This window comes from Vanrija albida (genome assembly GCF_041260175.1).
Source record: "Vanrija albida strain AlHP1 chromosome Unknown contig_5, whole genome shotgun sequence".
In the NCBI taxonomy this organism is placed as follows: domain Eukaryota; kingdom Fungi; phylum Basidiomycota; class Tremellomycetes; order Trichosporonales; family Trichosporonaceae; genus Vanrija; species Vanrija albida.
Window position 1 is genome coordinate 308,381 of NW_027191424.1, and position 15,406 is coordinate 323,786.

General features: G+C 65.6%; 7 protein-coding genes across 7 annotated transcripts; 4 read left to right on the plus strand and 3 right to left on the minus strand.

Moving 5' to 3' along the window:
* Positions 1–2,079: 2,079 nt before the first annotated feature.
* Positions 2,080–3,101, minus strand: Q8F55_006226 (uncharacterized protein; the record flags this gene model as incomplete). Its single annotated transcript, XM_069354690.1, has 10 exons — positions 2,080–2,208; positions 2,245–2,384; positions 2,437–2,497; positions 2,533–2,562; positions 2,619–2,641; positions 2,677–2,801; positions 2,837–2,888; positions 2,929–2,948; positions 3,000–3,027; positions 3,077–3,101. 10 exons carry the CDS (start codon positions 3,099–3,101, stop codon positions 2,080–2,082), a joined length of 633 nt encoding a protein of 210 aa, XP_069206761.1.
* A 317-nt stretch (positions 3,102–3,418) lies between these two features.
* Q8F55_006227 (uncharacterized protein) lies at positions 3,419–5,605 on the plus strand (the record flags this gene model as incomplete). Its single annotated transcript, XM_069354691.1, has 2 exons — positions 3,419–3,578; positions 3,612–5,605. The coding sequence occupies 2 exons, from the start codon at positions 3,419–3,421 to the stop codon at positions 5,603–5,605; spliced, it is 2,154 nt and encodes a 717-aa protein (XP_069206762.1).
* A 184-nt stretch (positions 5,606–5,789) lies between these two features.
* Positions 5,790–6,759, minus strand: SAR1 (COPII coat GTPase; the record flags this gene model as incomplete). The annotated part of the gene is made up of 7 exons (XM_069354692.1): positions 5,790–5,795; positions 5,942–6,165; positions 6,206–6,443; positions 6,480–6,523; positions 6,574–6,588; positions 6,636–6,666; positions 6,748–6,759. 7 exons carry the CDS (start codon positions 6,757–6,759, stop codon positions 5,790–5,792), a joined length of 570 nt encoding a protein of 189 aa, XP_069206763.1.
* Positions 6,760–7,250: 491 nt separating this feature from the next.
* Q8F55_006229 (uncharacterized protein) lies at positions 7,251–9,061 on the plus strand (the record flags this gene model as incomplete). Its single annotated transcript, XM_069354693.1, has 7 exons — positions 7,251–7,300; positions 7,373–7,718; positions 7,754–7,855; positions 7,893–7,929; positions 7,963–8,153; positions 8,274–8,513; positions 8,549–9,061. The coding sequence occupies 7 exons, from the start codon at positions 7,251–7,253 to the stop codon at positions 9,059–9,061; spliced, it is 1,479 nt and encodes a 492-aa protein (XP_069206764.1).
* Positions 9,062–9,274: 213 nt separating this feature from the next.
* On the plus strand, positions 9,275–10,850 carry Q8F55_006230 (uncharacterized protein; the record flags this gene model as incomplete). Its single annotated transcript, XM_069354694.1, has 3 exons — positions 9,275–9,573; positions 9,640–10,561; positions 10,599–10,850. The coding sequence occupies 3 exons, from the start codon at positions 9,275–9,277 to the stop codon at positions 10,848–10,850; spliced, it is 1,473 nt and encodes a 490-aa protein (XP_069206765.1).
* Positions 10,851–11,091: 241 nt separating this feature from the next.
* Positions 11,092–12,524, plus strand: GPI14 (GPI mannosyltransferase 1; the record flags this gene model as incomplete). The annotated part of the gene is made up of 3 exons (XM_069354695.1): positions 11,092–11,849; positions 11,905–12,190; positions 12,252–12,524. The coding sequence occupies 3 exons, from the start codon at positions 11,092–11,094 to the stop codon at positions 12,522–12,524; spliced, it is 1,317 nt and encodes a 438-aa protein (XP_069206766.1).
* A 124-nt stretch (positions 12,525–12,648) lies between these two features.
* Positions 12,649–15,357, minus strand: NOT4 (transcriptional repressor general negative regulator of transcription subunit 4; the record flags this gene model as incomplete). Its single annotated transcript, XM_069354696.1, has 4 exons — positions 12,649–14,728; positions 14,827–14,936; positions 14,990–15,070; positions 15,181–15,357. 4 exons carry the CDS (start codon positions 15,355–15,357, stop codon positions 12,649–12,651), a joined length of 2,448 nt encoding a protein of 815 aa, XP_069206767.1.
* Between the last annotated feature and the right edge of the window lie 49 nt (positions 15,358–15,406).

Consider the following 15,406-nt stretch of genomic DNA (forward strand, 5'->3'; position numbering starts at 1 on the left):
TGTCGCTCCGCCGGTCGCAACGCGGCCGGTGGGTCGAGTCGCCATGGCGTATTTTCGAGGGACCGGACCGCGGCAGCGATTGGGCGACAGCGCATCATCCACCCGCTTCGGATTACGCAGTGAAAGGGGTGACACTCGCGCCCTCCGCAAGCTTTACTGAGAGGCTCGGTAGAGGAGGCAAAACAAGCGACACGCGCTCCGCCATCATCCGTTGTCGCCGGCATCATCCGCCTCTTAGTCGGTCTCACGGGCATTCTCGTCGTCCTCGGTGTCGCATCGACGATCCGGGAGCCAGAACGCACTTTGGAGTGAGACATAGCGGTGGCGGTGTGTCTCGGTAGCGCTTGGTTAAGTCTCGGAGGCGGGCACTGCCTGTCGGGGCTGTCGCTCCGGGGTTGTGGCTCCCTGATGGCCGCTGACACTCCACTCATGTTTCGACCTACTCCAAGACTCGGGTCGCCGGTGACGCCTGTGCTGGAGGGAACACGATATCATGCTCGACTCGAATCTCTTCCCAACGCGTGTCATTCATGGGAGTGGTGAGGTGCCTGGCTTGCCCATCGACCCAAGCCACCTCTGTCCCTCGCTGTCAATCCATCCCCCTTACCTGCTATCGCACAGCCCGACCCCGGTGCTGAATTGTGCCAGCCGAAATCTTTCATCGTCCTATTATTGGCGACTGAATACTGAGGACTGAGGTATCCATTGCGGCGACGAAGAAGGCGGGGGCTGGCGTTATCACCACCTTCCATCTGCGGCTGGCGTTATCACCACCTTAACATCTGTACCACCGTGCCATCGCCCCCTCGCGGCTGGCAGTGTGCCTCGTGCTGCATCGGTAAATCCTCTTAGAAGAGAGCTCCTAGACCGCTCGGAGCAGACGGTTGACGCTATTAATCGCACCCAGAGTGTGCGACTCCCTCAGATACAGAGAGTACGTGCCACACCGTGAGTCACCTCGCAGCCGCACGACTATCGCAGCATCGTTGGCTTGCTTTGGCGAGGCAAACTAGCTCATCAAATTCCGGTGGGACGGTCATCATTCCAGTATACTGGGCCACATATCGCTCAATCTCGAGGTCGACAGGAAAAGTCTGGCTGATCGAGGCGATTAGACGATGCTCAGGCTTCATCGCTCCTGCGTCTGCAACTCGGGGAGGAGGGCTGGGGCTGGGATGCCGATAACAATTACTCTCCCATTTGTCCATCGCCGCCTATCTTCAATGGAAAGGGCGCCCTACTGGCCACTGCAATTTACAGCGACACCGTCTCAGTGAGAGCTATCGCCTGCGTGAGATTCGACAACACCAATGGTGAACGATGGCGAACCTCTGGGTGCCGTCTCCGCTCAATTTCCTGCAACAACACGAGCAGACACCCTCCAGCGAAATCTCAAGCAGGCCTTCACATGTGATGTTTCACGGCTATCGGGAAGCTTGCCAGCCATTCGCCGACGCTGGGGGGTTGTCGGTAGTTACTGTCTCTCGGTGCTCAGGTGGACGCCTACAGGTGTCTCGCGTGAAGCGTCGGAGGTGACTCTCCGCAGCCACCCACCGCGGTACACCCGGCCGGGTGGCGCTAGGCGTTCCCCACATGTCTTACTTGTGTCAATCACGTCGCCTGCACACCCTCGAAGCGGACACTCGAGAATGGCGAGGATGCTGTCCTATCAACTTGAGGCCGCAACAGCGGGTGTGCAGCCGCTCAGCCGCTGCCCGGTCGATCCATTCTCGCCAAGGACGCAACACTGCACACGCCACAAACACCTGTCCGCACAAACTGTCCCGCCCACTGCACCAAATCGCAGTAGGCGGAGCACAGAACTGATGCCATGGAGCACGCTATGACTTGCTACTGTCAGTCCCAGTCGGTGAACCTCACCTGCGCACCCAAAAATGCTGCACCACCTCCATTCCCCCCAACGCTGCTCACAGTAATGGCATCCGATGTTGGACATTATGTGTTTTGGTGCCCGCCCCCGCAGGCGCAAACGAGACCCGACGGAGTCATCCAGTCCCGCCCACCATTGCCCACCACCGGCCATTAGCCGCGTACACGCCCCATTCATCCCTCTCCCTTCTACATAAAATCGTCGTCGCTCCAATCCTCCTTGGCCCCCTCGATGGCCTCTTCGGTGAACATGCCCTCGTACGTGCGGTCAGCCTTCTGCTGTGCCCACTGCGCCTTTTGTTCTGAGGCCGCGCGGTCCTGAAGGTCAGAAATGGCCATGGGCAAGGTACCCACCCGCTCGATCGCCTCTGCCTTCTTCTTGCGGCCCTCGGCGCGCAGGCGCTCCTGTCGCTCGGCCTCGTGGTCGACCTCTTTCTCCACCTTGGTCTTGTTGAGCCGGTTGACTATGGCATTGTCCCGCGTCGAGATCTTGACTGCGGAGTGGGTTAAAATGTTTAAAAATGCCGATTTATCCACCCGACGCACCCCGCTTGACCTTCTTGTCGTTGTGGAAGCTGACCTGGCCCACGGCCATGTCGCCCGTTTTCTGCCATCAGTCACGGTGGCGCAGCAAGCACAAACCTTGAGATTAGTAAATGGCGTGTAGATGATCTGCGATGTTTACCACGTCAGTCAAACAACCCGAAGTCAGTACCATCCTGCCGCACCGTAATGCTGTCCTTCTTGTTGCCTGTCGTTAGCTGCTGCTCGACCTGCCTCACGCACCCTCGATCGAGTTGGCCTTGACGAGCTGGGCGGCGTCGTTGACCAGCGCGGCAGGCAGCGCGTCCCACTCGCCATGGGGCTGCTCGTCCGTCTGCCTCAGGTACACGTGGGCACTGGACAGCTTGCTGCGGTGTGAGCTGTACTCGAGGTCGGTGCGCACTCGACGTGGAACCAGACATCCGTTGGCAGGCCGTAGCGGAGCAGCTCCTCGTCTGGGGCCAAGTCAGATAATTCCACAGACAACAGCCTCACTCTCGACCTTGTCCCGGCCCCTGTGGCGACGTCAGCTCGCTCCACCAGGCGCCCAGCTTCACCGAGCTCACATGTAGATGGACACGGGGGGAGAGACGGCTGAGGGGAACAGTGTCAGCTGGTCCCAAGCAGGCCGGATCACACTCACCGTTCGACGTGAAGAAGAGGACCATGGTGTGCGTCGGCTTTGCCAAGTTGTGCTGAAGAGGTGCGCTCGGTGTCGCTCGCTCGCTCGCTTGGGTGTGTGATGCCGATCGAAACCGAAGTGGAAGACCTCCACCACAATCTTGTCCCCCTCATCACAACGGTCATCGCCGTTGATGGCCACGTGGATCAAACACCGAAATCGCCGGCCCGTGGCTCTCGGCGTCATCACGGATTTCAGCTGGCCTCCATTGTTGATGTCGGCACTGTTCAACGACGAGCAAGTATCCATCACGTCTCAACCGCCCTCTACCCACCCCCCTCTCTCTCGCCCACAACTTCTACAATGGGCGACGACTACGCGATACCCGCAAGCTTGCTGCGGCACTTTGACCTCGCGGCGCTGCCGTACGGGTCCACGAGCCACGACATCGAGGCAAGGAGAAGGGCCAGCCCCGACGGCAAGCTCTTCTACGACCGCCTTCTCAAGTTTGCTTCGCTAGACGGTAAGCATCCGCCGACGATCAAACTGACCCCAGGCCCATCACTCTACCCGCCTTCCTCGCCATCGGCGTTCCGCCGCCTCCTGCACGCGATCCATACCTCGCCAATCGATCGTCTGAAGCGCGACTGTTTTGTCTACTACCTCGTGCGAGACGGTGACGCGCAACCCGAGATGGATGTGGACGACGCCGAGTCGAGCTCCAGCGCATCTTCATCGCGCGCGCACGCCTTCGCCCGGGCTCGCTGTCTCCCACGCACCTGGCAGACGTTGATTGACGGCTACTGGCTCCTCGACAATGGGCGATACGAGGAGGGTGTTGCCGCGCTGCGTGACCCCGGCCTTCCTGCCGTCGACTTTGTGCCCTCTATTGTCGAGGCGCTGACTACCAATGTCTCGCCGCCCGCCCGTGCGCTCTCCTTCGTCTACGCCTTCCTCCTCTCCCCAGACCGCACGCAGCAGGACGGCGATAAGGTGGAGAACGACGCCGCGCTCCTTGCTTCCGCCTCGGTCGCTGGCATGAGCGCAGCCTTCAGGCGTATCCGCGCGCTGTCGTCACCCGAGGACCGCGAGCGGGCTCGTGACGCCGTGTGGTGCTGGAGCCTCGGCGCGCCCCGCACGCCGGCAGGCAAGGCCCCGCACACTGCCCAGCCACGCGCGCTGCGTGAGCTGCTCCACCTCGCCTTGACGGACGAGGAAGCCGACCACCTCGTACAATTCCTTGCGAACCCGCCGCGCGAGATCCAACCGCCTGCCAGGTCGTTACTCCACGACTTGGTGACGCTCCGCCTCGTCCACGCTGGCAGCTACGCTGAGACCCTGGCTCTAGACAAGCAGCTGGCTGCTTCAGACGCCGCTTCGGCCTCGGACCGCCAGCGCCGACGCGAAATGGTGCGCGAGTTTATCGACATCCTGCCCGAGGCCCAGAGGCGAGCACTATTGGCAGGAAGCGATGCGCCCGCCGCACGCGAGCCTGCCCGCGCTGTTCCCAACGGCACGAGCAGTACGGCCGACGTCGACATGGACTCGGACTGGGTCAGCGTCGCTACGCCTACCCCCGTTGCTCCTTCTACCCCCGCGCCCAGAGTCGTGGCGCCCACCCCGATCCGCGCACCCGCGATTGCCAGCATCCAGGCCGACTCTGGGGCCGGGTCGTCGACGCCTGCCCGCCCGTCGTCACCTTTCGCCGGTCCCCCACGCTTCGCTGCCGCATCCCCTCGTCCTGCGTCGCCACCGAAGCGCGCGCGCACGCCTGAGCCGGCCCCGACGGTTGCGGCTACGCTTCCAGTGGAGATCCGGCAGACGTCGCCCGTGCGCGCGAGCCACATCGCGAGCCCTTTCCAGCCCCCTCCGTCGGCCAGTTCGCGCCCCGCTCGCCAGCCCAAGCAGCCCAAGCGGATGATCATCGACGAGGAGCCCGCAAAGGTCGCGCCCACGCCCCGCAGGCAGACTCGCCCCCCGCGCCGCTTTGACGAGGAGGACTCGAATGCCGCTGCATCGTCTCGCCAGACGTCCGAGCCCCCTGTCGAGGCCACTCCTTCCACCCGCCGCACCCGCAGATCAACAGTCACCAAGGCAGATGACGCGACGCCCAAGGCACCAGCTCCAAAGCGCCGCAGCGCGCGTGCGTCGTCCCGCGCCTCGACGGTTGAGATCGAGCCGGACATGCCGCCTCCAGCTATTCCGGGCGGCTTCTACACCGTGCCCGAGAATGAGCCAGTCGACGTGCCCCCTACGCCGGCACGTAACACGCGCAGCGCCTCCCAGGTCCCGATGGAGGAGGACGAGGCGCCGAAGAAGAGGGGTAAGGCAAGCGCCTTACCCAAGCGATCGACTCGTGCGGCCAGCGAGGTGACGGACGACGGAAACGGGCCCGCTCCACGCCGGTCGACACGCACGCGTGGCGGCGCGGCGAGCGAGTTAGGCAGCCCGACGCCGAGCATTGCAAGCACCGTCGACGCATCAAGTCCCACGAAGCCGAAGCGAACCACACGCACAACCACAACCCGCGCGACGCGTTCGCGCAAGTAGACTACTAGCCGTATGATTCAGTAGCCACGAGATAATGCCATGCCACATGTGCAGATGTGCGAAATCAGGATGCATGTCAGAGAGCATGCAGCTGTATGGTACAGCTGGGATTAGGGCAGCCACCGGATACGCCGAGCCACGCCGTACCGGTCCTCCCGTATGTCGTTCTAAGCCGTCGTGTCGTTTAAATCTGGCGGTGTTAGCTGGTGTTGGATGGTGCCCGGGGGACAAAACGAGCGAGAAGCAATGCGCAGGCCGTAGTTTGGCCGCCAACGCGGCGAGCTGCAACCGAAGGGCGTCGCGCATGAACACGCCCCCGCGCTCGCTGCTACTCACGTATTGGCTGAGCCAGCGGAAGCCCTCGCCGTAGCCCTGGCGCATGACAACGGAGCACATGAAGACCTCGATGGGGCGGATGTCACGGAGAGGGACCTTGCCCTTGCCGGTGGTCTGGTAGAGGCCGAGGTCGTGGCGGAGCTGCTCCTCGGAGACGGCGTACTCGGCGTCGATCTTGTTACCGAGGATCAGGAAGGGGACGTTGGCGAGGGCGTCGATGGCAACTGGGAGTATGAGCTAGGTCTTGGTCTGTGGGCGACTCACGCAGCGAATCTAGCTCGACCTTGGACTCGGCAAAGCGCTCAGTGTCGGCCGAGTCGACGAGGAAGACGATGCCGTCGACCTCGGGGAAGTAGTCGCGCCAGAGACGGCGGGCCTGCTGGTGTCCGCCGAGGTCGTAGGTGGTGAAGCGGACGTTGCCGATAGCGAGCTCCTCCGACGTGGGGTGGAGTGTGGGCTGGAGGGTTGCCAGGCGGTCGTTCTTGAGCATGTGGAGGAGGGTCTGGGGTCAGTCTGCGTTCGCGATGCAGCAACTCACAGTCTTGCCGGCGTTGTCGAGGCCGAGGAACAAGAGCTTGGCGTCTGGCGGGCGCGTCAGAAGCATGTTTGTCAGAGAAGCGGGATCTACACACTCTTGTTCATAAGGCCTGGGGCGTGTCAGTGGCAAATCACACCCTCGAGCGCAGGCACTCACCGAGCTGGGCGAGGACGTCCCAGAACCAGTTCTGCGGGCGGCGTCAGCGTGATAAGACGACCATGTCGGGGCCGCCGGCCTTGTCCTCGGCCGGCAGCTCGCGCACACGCACAAGGATGAACATGTTGGCTTATGCGTCGCTGCTGTCGTCACTGCGTGAGGGTATCAGAGTCGTCGCTTTGAGCGTGCAAAAGAGTTGCCGGTAGTTGTAAAAAGTAGGATCCAAGTGCGTGGCAATGGTCATCGAGGAGCGACGAGATGTCACGACGACGACATGGGACACATGGCGAGTGAGCGTGTCGCGTGGATTTGCTCCCGCCACTCATCGGCCAGCGTGGCACGGGCATGGGTCGTCGTTGTCTGGGGCGACCGTGGGAAGATGGCGGAAAATAACTCCGTTGTGGCAGTGCGGGGTCTCCACGGCCGAGATGACGGCCCACGTTTCTGGCGTGCCGAAGCCGACTCGAACGGAACTGCGACTTGATGCGAGCGAGCAAACAGTGACGAACGGGCTCCGAGCGAGCAACTGCGACAAGCAAGCTACTTTACAACTCTACTCCACGCTTCTCTCGCTCTCGACTCCCCCCTCCCCCCTCCTCGCACTCCCCACCCAAAATGTCCCCCTTCCCGACCGACAAGCAGCTCAAGAAGCCCGTCTGCGCGTTGTGAGTTGACCGAGGGCGACCGCTCCAATCCTCCCCCACCTCCCCCTTATCTCTGCTGACGCCCCCGCCCAGCTGCGGCTCGTCGCCCGGCAGCTCGGCAATCTACGGCGAGGCGGCCGCGGCCGTCGGCGCCGCGCTCGCCGAGGCGTCCTACCCGCTCGTGTACGGCGGCGGACGCCGCGGGCTCATGGGCGTCGTGTCCCAGTCGCACCTCAAGGCCGGGGGCTACACGCACGGCTTGCTGCCCCGGGCGCTGGTCGCCCGTGCGAGCGAGCACACGCCCCACCCCTCGGACAGCGCGTTCACCGGCACGCCCAAGGACGGCGCCATCAAGTCTGCCGAGGGCGCGGGCCACGACCTGCTCGACGACGACTTTGACGGCCGCCTCACGATGGAGGTTGTGGGCAGCATGCACGAGGTGGGTTGGGTCACTGGGCATGCTAACCCCGCCAGCGCAAGGCCAAGATGGCGCAGCTGTCGTCTGGTGGCTTTGTCGTCCTCCCCGGTGGCTACGGCACGTTCGAGGAGCTGCTCGAGATGGTGACCTGGAACCAGGTGGGTCTCTTGAGTCGCACGAATCTGACCCGCCCAGCTCGGCATCCACTCGGTGCCGGTCCTCGTCCTGAACAGTGAGTAGCACCTGCGACACGACTGACGCCCAGTCGGCAACTTCTACACGTCGCTCCAGACGCTCGTCGAGAACGCCGTGACAGCCGGCTTCATCCAGCCCCAAAACGTCAAGCTCATGACGGTCGTCAACCTGCCCGGCGGGCCCGAGGCCAACGCCGACCCGGCCAAGGCGGGCGAGTGGGGCGCCGCGACCGTCAAGGCGCTGCAGGAGTGGGAGTTCCCCGTGAGTTACCGCCGCTGTGACGGCGCTGACGCCAGGCCGACGGCGGGTACGGGTTCAAGTGGAAGGAGTCCGAGGCCAAGGCGAGCACCGCGTAGTAGCATGCATCGATTGACTTAGTAGGCCGCAGGCGTCGACGTCGCGGGCAAGCCGGCGCTCTTCTCGACGGGGCGGTTCACGGCCACAGGCGGGGCAGTGGGCAAGACGAACGTGCCGCTCTGGGACCTGCACGTGTGGCGGCTGCGTAGCGCACACGCGCACTTCGCGGCCAAAGAGGCAGGCTGGGGCGCGTGGCCGGGCGACGAGGCAGTCTGGGCGGCAGTCAAGGCCAAGCTCGAGGCGACTGGCGCCGGCGACTGGAGGGTGGGTGTGGCATCGGGGGTGTGCTGACGCCGCAGCTCCGCATCCTGCTGCACCCCGGCGCACGGCTCGAGGTGCAGACGATCCCCGCGGCGGCAGGCACGGCGGCGTTCAACCCGCTGCCTAGCGCGGTGGCGGGGCCAAGGCGCAAGCTCTACCTCGACCCGAGCGAGACCCCGACGGAGTCGGACCCAAGCTACAGGCTGTACAAGACGGAGCAGCGCGCGGTCTACAACGCGGCGGCGGCCCGCGCGCCGACCGACGAGCCGCACCCCGAGGTCCTGCTGCACGCCGGGGGCAGGCTGCTCGAGAGCGTGACCTCGAACATTGCGATCCGGCTGCCCCGCGCCGGCGCATGGGCGTGGGTCACGCCCGCGCTCGGGGAGAGCACGCCGTTCCTCGCCGGCACGATGCGCCGCCACCTCCTGCACGCCGGCGTGCTCGTCGAGGGCGAGCTCGGCGTCGCCGACTGGGAGAGGGCCAGGGAGGAGGGATACCGCGTGATCGGGTTCAACGGGTTCCGGGGCGTGTGGGAGGCCGAGATTGTGTAGGGGGCATGGCATCGGATACAGCATGCATGGGTGCGCCGATACGAGGCAGCAGTGGCAGCAGTCATTTGCGTCGCGTCGGCTTGGCTTGGCAGTTGTATCGGTGCCTGAGTGGCGGATGGCCCTGCACTTTGCCGACGCTTGGAACGTCGGCATCGCGCGACGCAGTGGTGTACATAAGCCGGGCACTGACGATGAGACGCAGCCCCACACACGATGCTCGCGACAGCCAAGACGCCCCTCCTCCTCAACCCGGTGCGCACCGCCGTGCGCACCCGCACCCTCGCGTCCCTCGCGGCCGAGCAGCGCGCGACGCCCGCCGCACCCCCGCCCGCCCCAGCCGCAGAGCGCACCACGGCCCAGTGGGTCGACTTTGGGCGGCAGCACGTCACCCCCGGCCTCGGGCGGGTGCGGGACATGGTGGTCGTGCGCGGGTCCGGGCTCGAGATTGAGACGAGCGCGGGCGAGCGCATCCTCGACTTTAGCTCTGGCATCGGGGTGCTGAGCCTCGGGCAGTGAGTGGCCACCCCCGGGGGGAAGAGGGGGGGGGGGCGCCACAGCCGCAGCCGCTGACTTGCCAGCTGCCACCCCGCCGTCAGCGCCGCGGTCCACGCGCAGGTCGACACGCTCACCCACCTCCAGTGCTCGATCGGGTTCCACAAGCCCTACCTGCAGCTCATTGAGCGCCTGCAGCCCATCATGCCGGACCCCTCGCTCGACTCGTTCTTCTTCTGGAACAGCGGCTCCGAGGCCATCGAGGCCGCCATCAAGATCGCGCGCAAGGCCACCGGGCGCCCGAACGTCATCTCCATGGCCGGGGGGTACCACGGCCGCACGTATGGCAGCGGCGCGCTCAGCCGCAGCAAGAACATCTACACGGTCGGCGCGGGCGCGCTCATGCCCGGCGCGCACGCCACGCCCTTCCCCTACTGGCACGGGATGAGCCTCCCCATCACGACGAGCGAGGAGGAGCTGGTCCGCATCGCGACGGCCCAGCTCAACCTCCTCTTCCGCACCCAGTCCGCGCCGAAGGACACGGCGGCGATTTTCATCGAGCCGGTGATCGGCGAGGGAGGGTACGTGCCCGCGCCGGACGCCTACCTCCGGCACCTGCGCGCCGTGTGCGACGAGCACGGCATCCTCCTCGTCGCCGACGAGGTGCAGAGCGGCTTCGGGCGCACCGGCGCCATGTGGGCGATCGAGCACGCCGGCGTCCGGCCCGACCTGCTCGTGTTCGCCAAGGGGGTCGCGAACGGGTACCCGCTCTCCGGGGTCGTCGCGCCCCGCAGCGTCATGGAGACGCTCGACGCCGGCGTCCTCGGGGGCACGTACGCGGGTAATGCTGTGGCGTGCGCCGCGGCGTCCGCGGTCGTCGACTACTTCGGCACGCACGACGTGCTGGGCAACGTGCGCGCGCGGGGCGAGCAGCTCAACGCCGGGCTGGACCGGATCGCGGCGACCGACGCCGGGAAGAAGCTCATCGCCGAGCGCAGGGGCCAGAACGTGGGTGTGGAGAATGGCAGAGCTGACTTGCGCCCAGCTCATGGCGGCGATCGAGTTCCGCTCAGCCGACAAGCTCACGCACCACGGCCTCCCGACCGGCGCGGCGGTTCCCGCCAACATCGCGCGCCGCGTGCAGGACAAGTGCCTCGACGCCGGGTTGCTCCTCCTCACGACGTCGACGTTTGAGGTGATCCGCTTTATCCCGAGCCTGACGGTGAGCAAGGCGCAGGTGGACACGGCGCTGGGCGTGTTTGCGCAGGCTGTGGACGAGGTTGCGAGGGAGGGATAGCGGGGGGCCTGGCGGGGTGATTCGTCAGAATGCGTATGCAAGTAGTTCAGCTGGAGATGTAAAGGGGCGTCCGACAGTGAATGAATGTGGAATCAGCGGGGAGCACTAGCGATAAGCCGGCGAAGGCGACGACGCGACGACCCATGCCAGCCCGCCCGTCCGCCCGCCACGCCGCCACGCTCCCACCAACTCAACCTCCACCTGACATTTCGTCACCGCCCACCCCCCACAACCGACCCCCATGCGCCGCCCGTCGACCCGCGCGCTCCTCCTCGTCTCCGGCGGCATCCAGCTCGCGCTGCTAGCGTACGCAGCGTACGTCGACGCGCACCCCGAGCGCTTCGGCGGCCTGGCCTACACCGACGTGGACTGGCGCGTCGTCGCCGACGGGCTGGCCATCACGGCCTCCCCCTCTCCCTCGCAGCTCGCCGCTGGCCCTCTGGCACCCTACGCACCCTTCCCCATCGGCAGCCCGTACCACCGCGCGACGTTCCGGTACACTCCCCTCCTCGTCCTCGTCCTCGCGCCGGCCCTCATCGCCCCCCTCGCGGGCCGCCTCGTCCTCGTCGCGCTCACCCTCGCGCTCCCCCCCGTCCTGCTGGGCACCGGCGCAGACTTCTGGAAGACGCACCTCCTCTGGACGCTCAACCCCGTCGTGCTGAACATCACGACGCGGGGGAGCCCCGAGGCGCTGCCGTGTTTGCTGACGGCGCTGCTCGTTGCTGCGCTGCGCAAGGCCGGGCTGGGCACGCCCCCGGTGGACAAGGGCCGCGCCGGCGACAAGGGCAGCGCCGCGCCCGAGCCCAGCGCCGCCGCAGCCGACGCCGCGGCCGCCCTCCTCGCCATCGCGGCGAGCTACAAGATCTACCCCGCCATCTACGTCGCGAGTATCTGGGCGGCCCTGGCCGCGCGGTACGGGTGGTTTGGCGCGCGCGTCTGGCGCTTTGGCTTGGTCGCGGCGGCCACTGCCCTCGTGCTCAACGGCGCGCTGTACGCGGTGTAAGTCCCCTCCCCCGCCGCTTACTCGCGCGCTAACGCGCGCTCGCGCTCACAGCTGGGGCGACGACTTCCTCCACCACACATACCTCTACCACCTCTCGCGCCTCGACCACCGGCACAACTTCAGCGCCTACTTCCTGCCCATCTACCTCAACCTGACGTCGCCGGCGCCCGCGGCCGGCCTCCTCGCCGCCCTGCGCCACCCGCTCGCCTCCTTCCTCCCGCAGGTGTCCCTCGTCCTCGGCGCAGGGCTGGCCCTCACCCCCGCGGTAGGGCTCGAGGCCGCCATGTTCTTCCAGACCACCCTCTTCATCGTCTTCAACAAGGTCTGCACTAGCCAGGTATGTCGCCTCCCCCCTCCCCCACTCCCCCACTCCCCCACTCCCCCAACTGACGCCCCAGTACTTCCTCTGGCCGCTGCCCCTCGTCCCGCTCGTCGCGTTCCCCGGCCTCCGCTGGCGCACGCTCGCGCTCTGCCTCGCGGCATGGGTCGGAGCACAGGCCCTCTGGCTCGCGACGGCGTACCGCCTCGAGTTCCTCGGCGAGCCAGTCTACCTCCCGCTCTGGGCCGCGGGCCTGCTCCTCTTCGCCGTCAGCATCGCCGGCCTCGGCGCCCTGCTCGACGGCGCCGTGGCCCCCGCGCCGGCCCCGACCCCGGCACAGCTCTCCAAGTAAGCCCTCCACCCCGCATAGACTAGAAAGCATCAACACTGTATGTATCTTGCACTGCCCACACACGTCACACGAAACTCTGCATATCGCGCACGCACTGGCGCCGCACTCACTCCTATGCCGCCCGCTAGAACCGCCGCTGCTGCACATACCCGCCCATGCCGCCGTAGACCTGCGGAGACTGGGGCCCGCCCATGGCGTACGACTCGTACCCAGGAGGCACATGAGGCCCCGCGCTCACCGGCGAGTAGTGCACGTTCTCGCGCTGAGGCGAGTCGTAGCCACCGTTGAAGCCGCCGCCAGGCCCAAAGCCGCCGCCGCCACCGCCGTTGGCACGGTATGGAGACTGGGCATAGTCGCCACCGTTGCCACCGCTGCCGCCGGCAGACCACGACTCGGAAGCAGCCGCTGCCTGCGCTGCCGCAACATGCGAGTTGAGCTGCGCCAGCGCTGGGTGGTAGCCGTGCGCGGCCGCTGCAGCTGCAGCCGCCGCTCGCGCCATGTCCTCTGGCTGAGCAAACCCGTTGGCACTCGGGACCCGTGCTCCCCACTCGTCCCGTGACCGGAACGGGCTCTGTCCACGCGCAGATGCAAGGCTGCCCCGGCGCGCAAACTCGAACCGCGACGCCGTCCGTGGTGCTGGGTCCGCATCCGCCGACGACGACGATGCTGTGCCCGATGGCTCGTCCGACGACGTTGGCATCGAGCTCGTCTCCTCCGGCGACGACGGCGCAAACGGCGAGAACGGACCAGTGTACACGTGTGGTCCAGGTCGGTCGTATCGCGGAATGGCCATCAACGACACCAAAGGGATACCAAGCTTCGGCAGCTCCTCGTACAGCGGGTCGAACGGACTGGGCTCAAAGCCACCGAGGTTGTGCGACTCGTCAATCTTGCGCTGGATGTCCGCCTCGTCCATGCCGAGCGAGAACTCGAAGCCCCAGTCGCGCCCATCGGGCGACAGGAACACGTCGTCAAAGTCGGGATAAGGCGAGTGGATCGGGTACTCGGCGGCCAGCGGTTCTGGTGCAGGAGCCGGCGGCGAGGCATATGTCGATGGGCCGGCTTCGGGCGCAGGTTCCGGCTCTTGCGCGAGGGCGGGCGCGGCAGTCGCGGCGACAACCGGTGCGAGTCCAGGAGGTGGCGCGATTCCAGGTGGCGCTGACAGTCCAGGTGGGGGCGCCGGCGAGGTCACGGCCGGTGTAGCTGCAGGTGAGGCTGGCGGTGATGGCGCCGACACTGGCGCCGCCGCCTTTGCCGGCGTGAGCAGCTGGGCCGCAGAAAACGACTTCTTCTTGGGCGACGCGGCGCTTGCAGACGTCCCCTGGCTCGAGCTTCCACTCCTTCCACGCACCATACCAAGCGCCTTCTCCTTTCTCTCCTTCTTGGTCGGAGCGGAAGGAGCTGGCGATGGGGCCGGTGGTGGAAACGCAGACGACCCGCGACCCAAAGGAATGAGCGTGCTGGCAATCTTTGTCGGCCGAGACGAGCCGACAGGTGCGACGGGGCTGGCAGCCGATGAACGCCCAGGTACCTTCATGCCCCAGTTTGCCGTTCGAGGCAACGCCGACGAGTCGACGTCGTCCGTAGAAGAGGGCTTGGGCCATGCCGACTTTTGCGTGAGTGGCGGCGGCTGCAGCTGCAGTTGCTTCTGCCTCGCGTCGTATTCGGCAGGTCGGGTCAGCGCCACCTTGAGATCGTTCTGGTTGAATGCGTCGCCTTCGCCTCCCCACTCGTGCAGGTTCGGACACTGCGGATTGTCGCACTTTGCCCCTCGCAAGAAGGCGTCGCAGTAGCGTGAGACGCCATACGACGCGTGCAAGACTTGGCCAGGGGGCCCCTGCGGTGCTGGAATGCCGTCGAGTGACGAAATCGCCCTAGCCGCGTCCTCTCGGCGAACATAGACAATGTAAATGCCAGTGGTCGTCGATGGCGAGTCGGGCAGCGGTCCGGGCGAGACAGAGTTCAATGAGACGCGATCTCGGAGGAAGAGGCGAGCAACCTTGCCGTACTGTCCAAAGTACTCGTTTGAGCGCAAGATTGATACGGCTTCTTCCGGAGAGCCGGATCCTGGAATCTTCATGCCGACGACGTAGACAGAGTTCTTCATGACGATCCGCGTGTCGAGGAAGTGTCGCCGTCCCATGCTCTCGAGCTGCTTTGTGACCTTTGCTCGCTTGGCCTTCTTCTCTTTGACCCGTCGGACTCTGGCACGGCGTTAGCAATCTCTCGTAGCCGCACGTCCGAGATAACGGCGAGCGCTCCCACTCGCGCGTGCCTCCGCCATCTCGTCGCCCGCACTCACTCGTCGAGATCAACTGGCGTGTACACGACGGCCGACTTGTCGTACTTTGTGCGGCATCCAGGGCATCGTGGGTCGTCTCGAAGCAACTTGTGGTAGCAGAATTGGCAGATCTACGGATGAGTCAGCTTCGGCCTCTCTCCTCCGCTGTGCCATGCAAACGCACCTGCAGACCACAGTGACACGGCTTGAAGTTCTGATCAGAGAGGTCGAGAGGCTCGGCACAGACCATGCAGTCTGGGTCGTCCTGGAGATTGTCAGAACCGATGCTCGGCGTCGGCGGCCAGGGGGGCGCAACATGAGGCGCAGTCGCCGCCGCCGCGCGCCTCCCTTCCCGCCTTGCCTATTCCCACCCACCTCGTCGTCACTCCATGCGACATCTTGAAGCTGCTTGAGTGTCTCGCGGTTTACACCTCCGCTTCCAGAGCTGCTCGACGCGACTGGGGTTCCGCTGCCGCCGAATGCGCTGCGAAGGGATGCCAGCGGTTGCTGTCCAGTTGTGGGGTTGACGGGGAGTGGGTGGACAGTCGGCATGGGGCCAGCTTGCTGGGGATGTGGAGTGAGGGGGTGGGGGGAGGTGGAA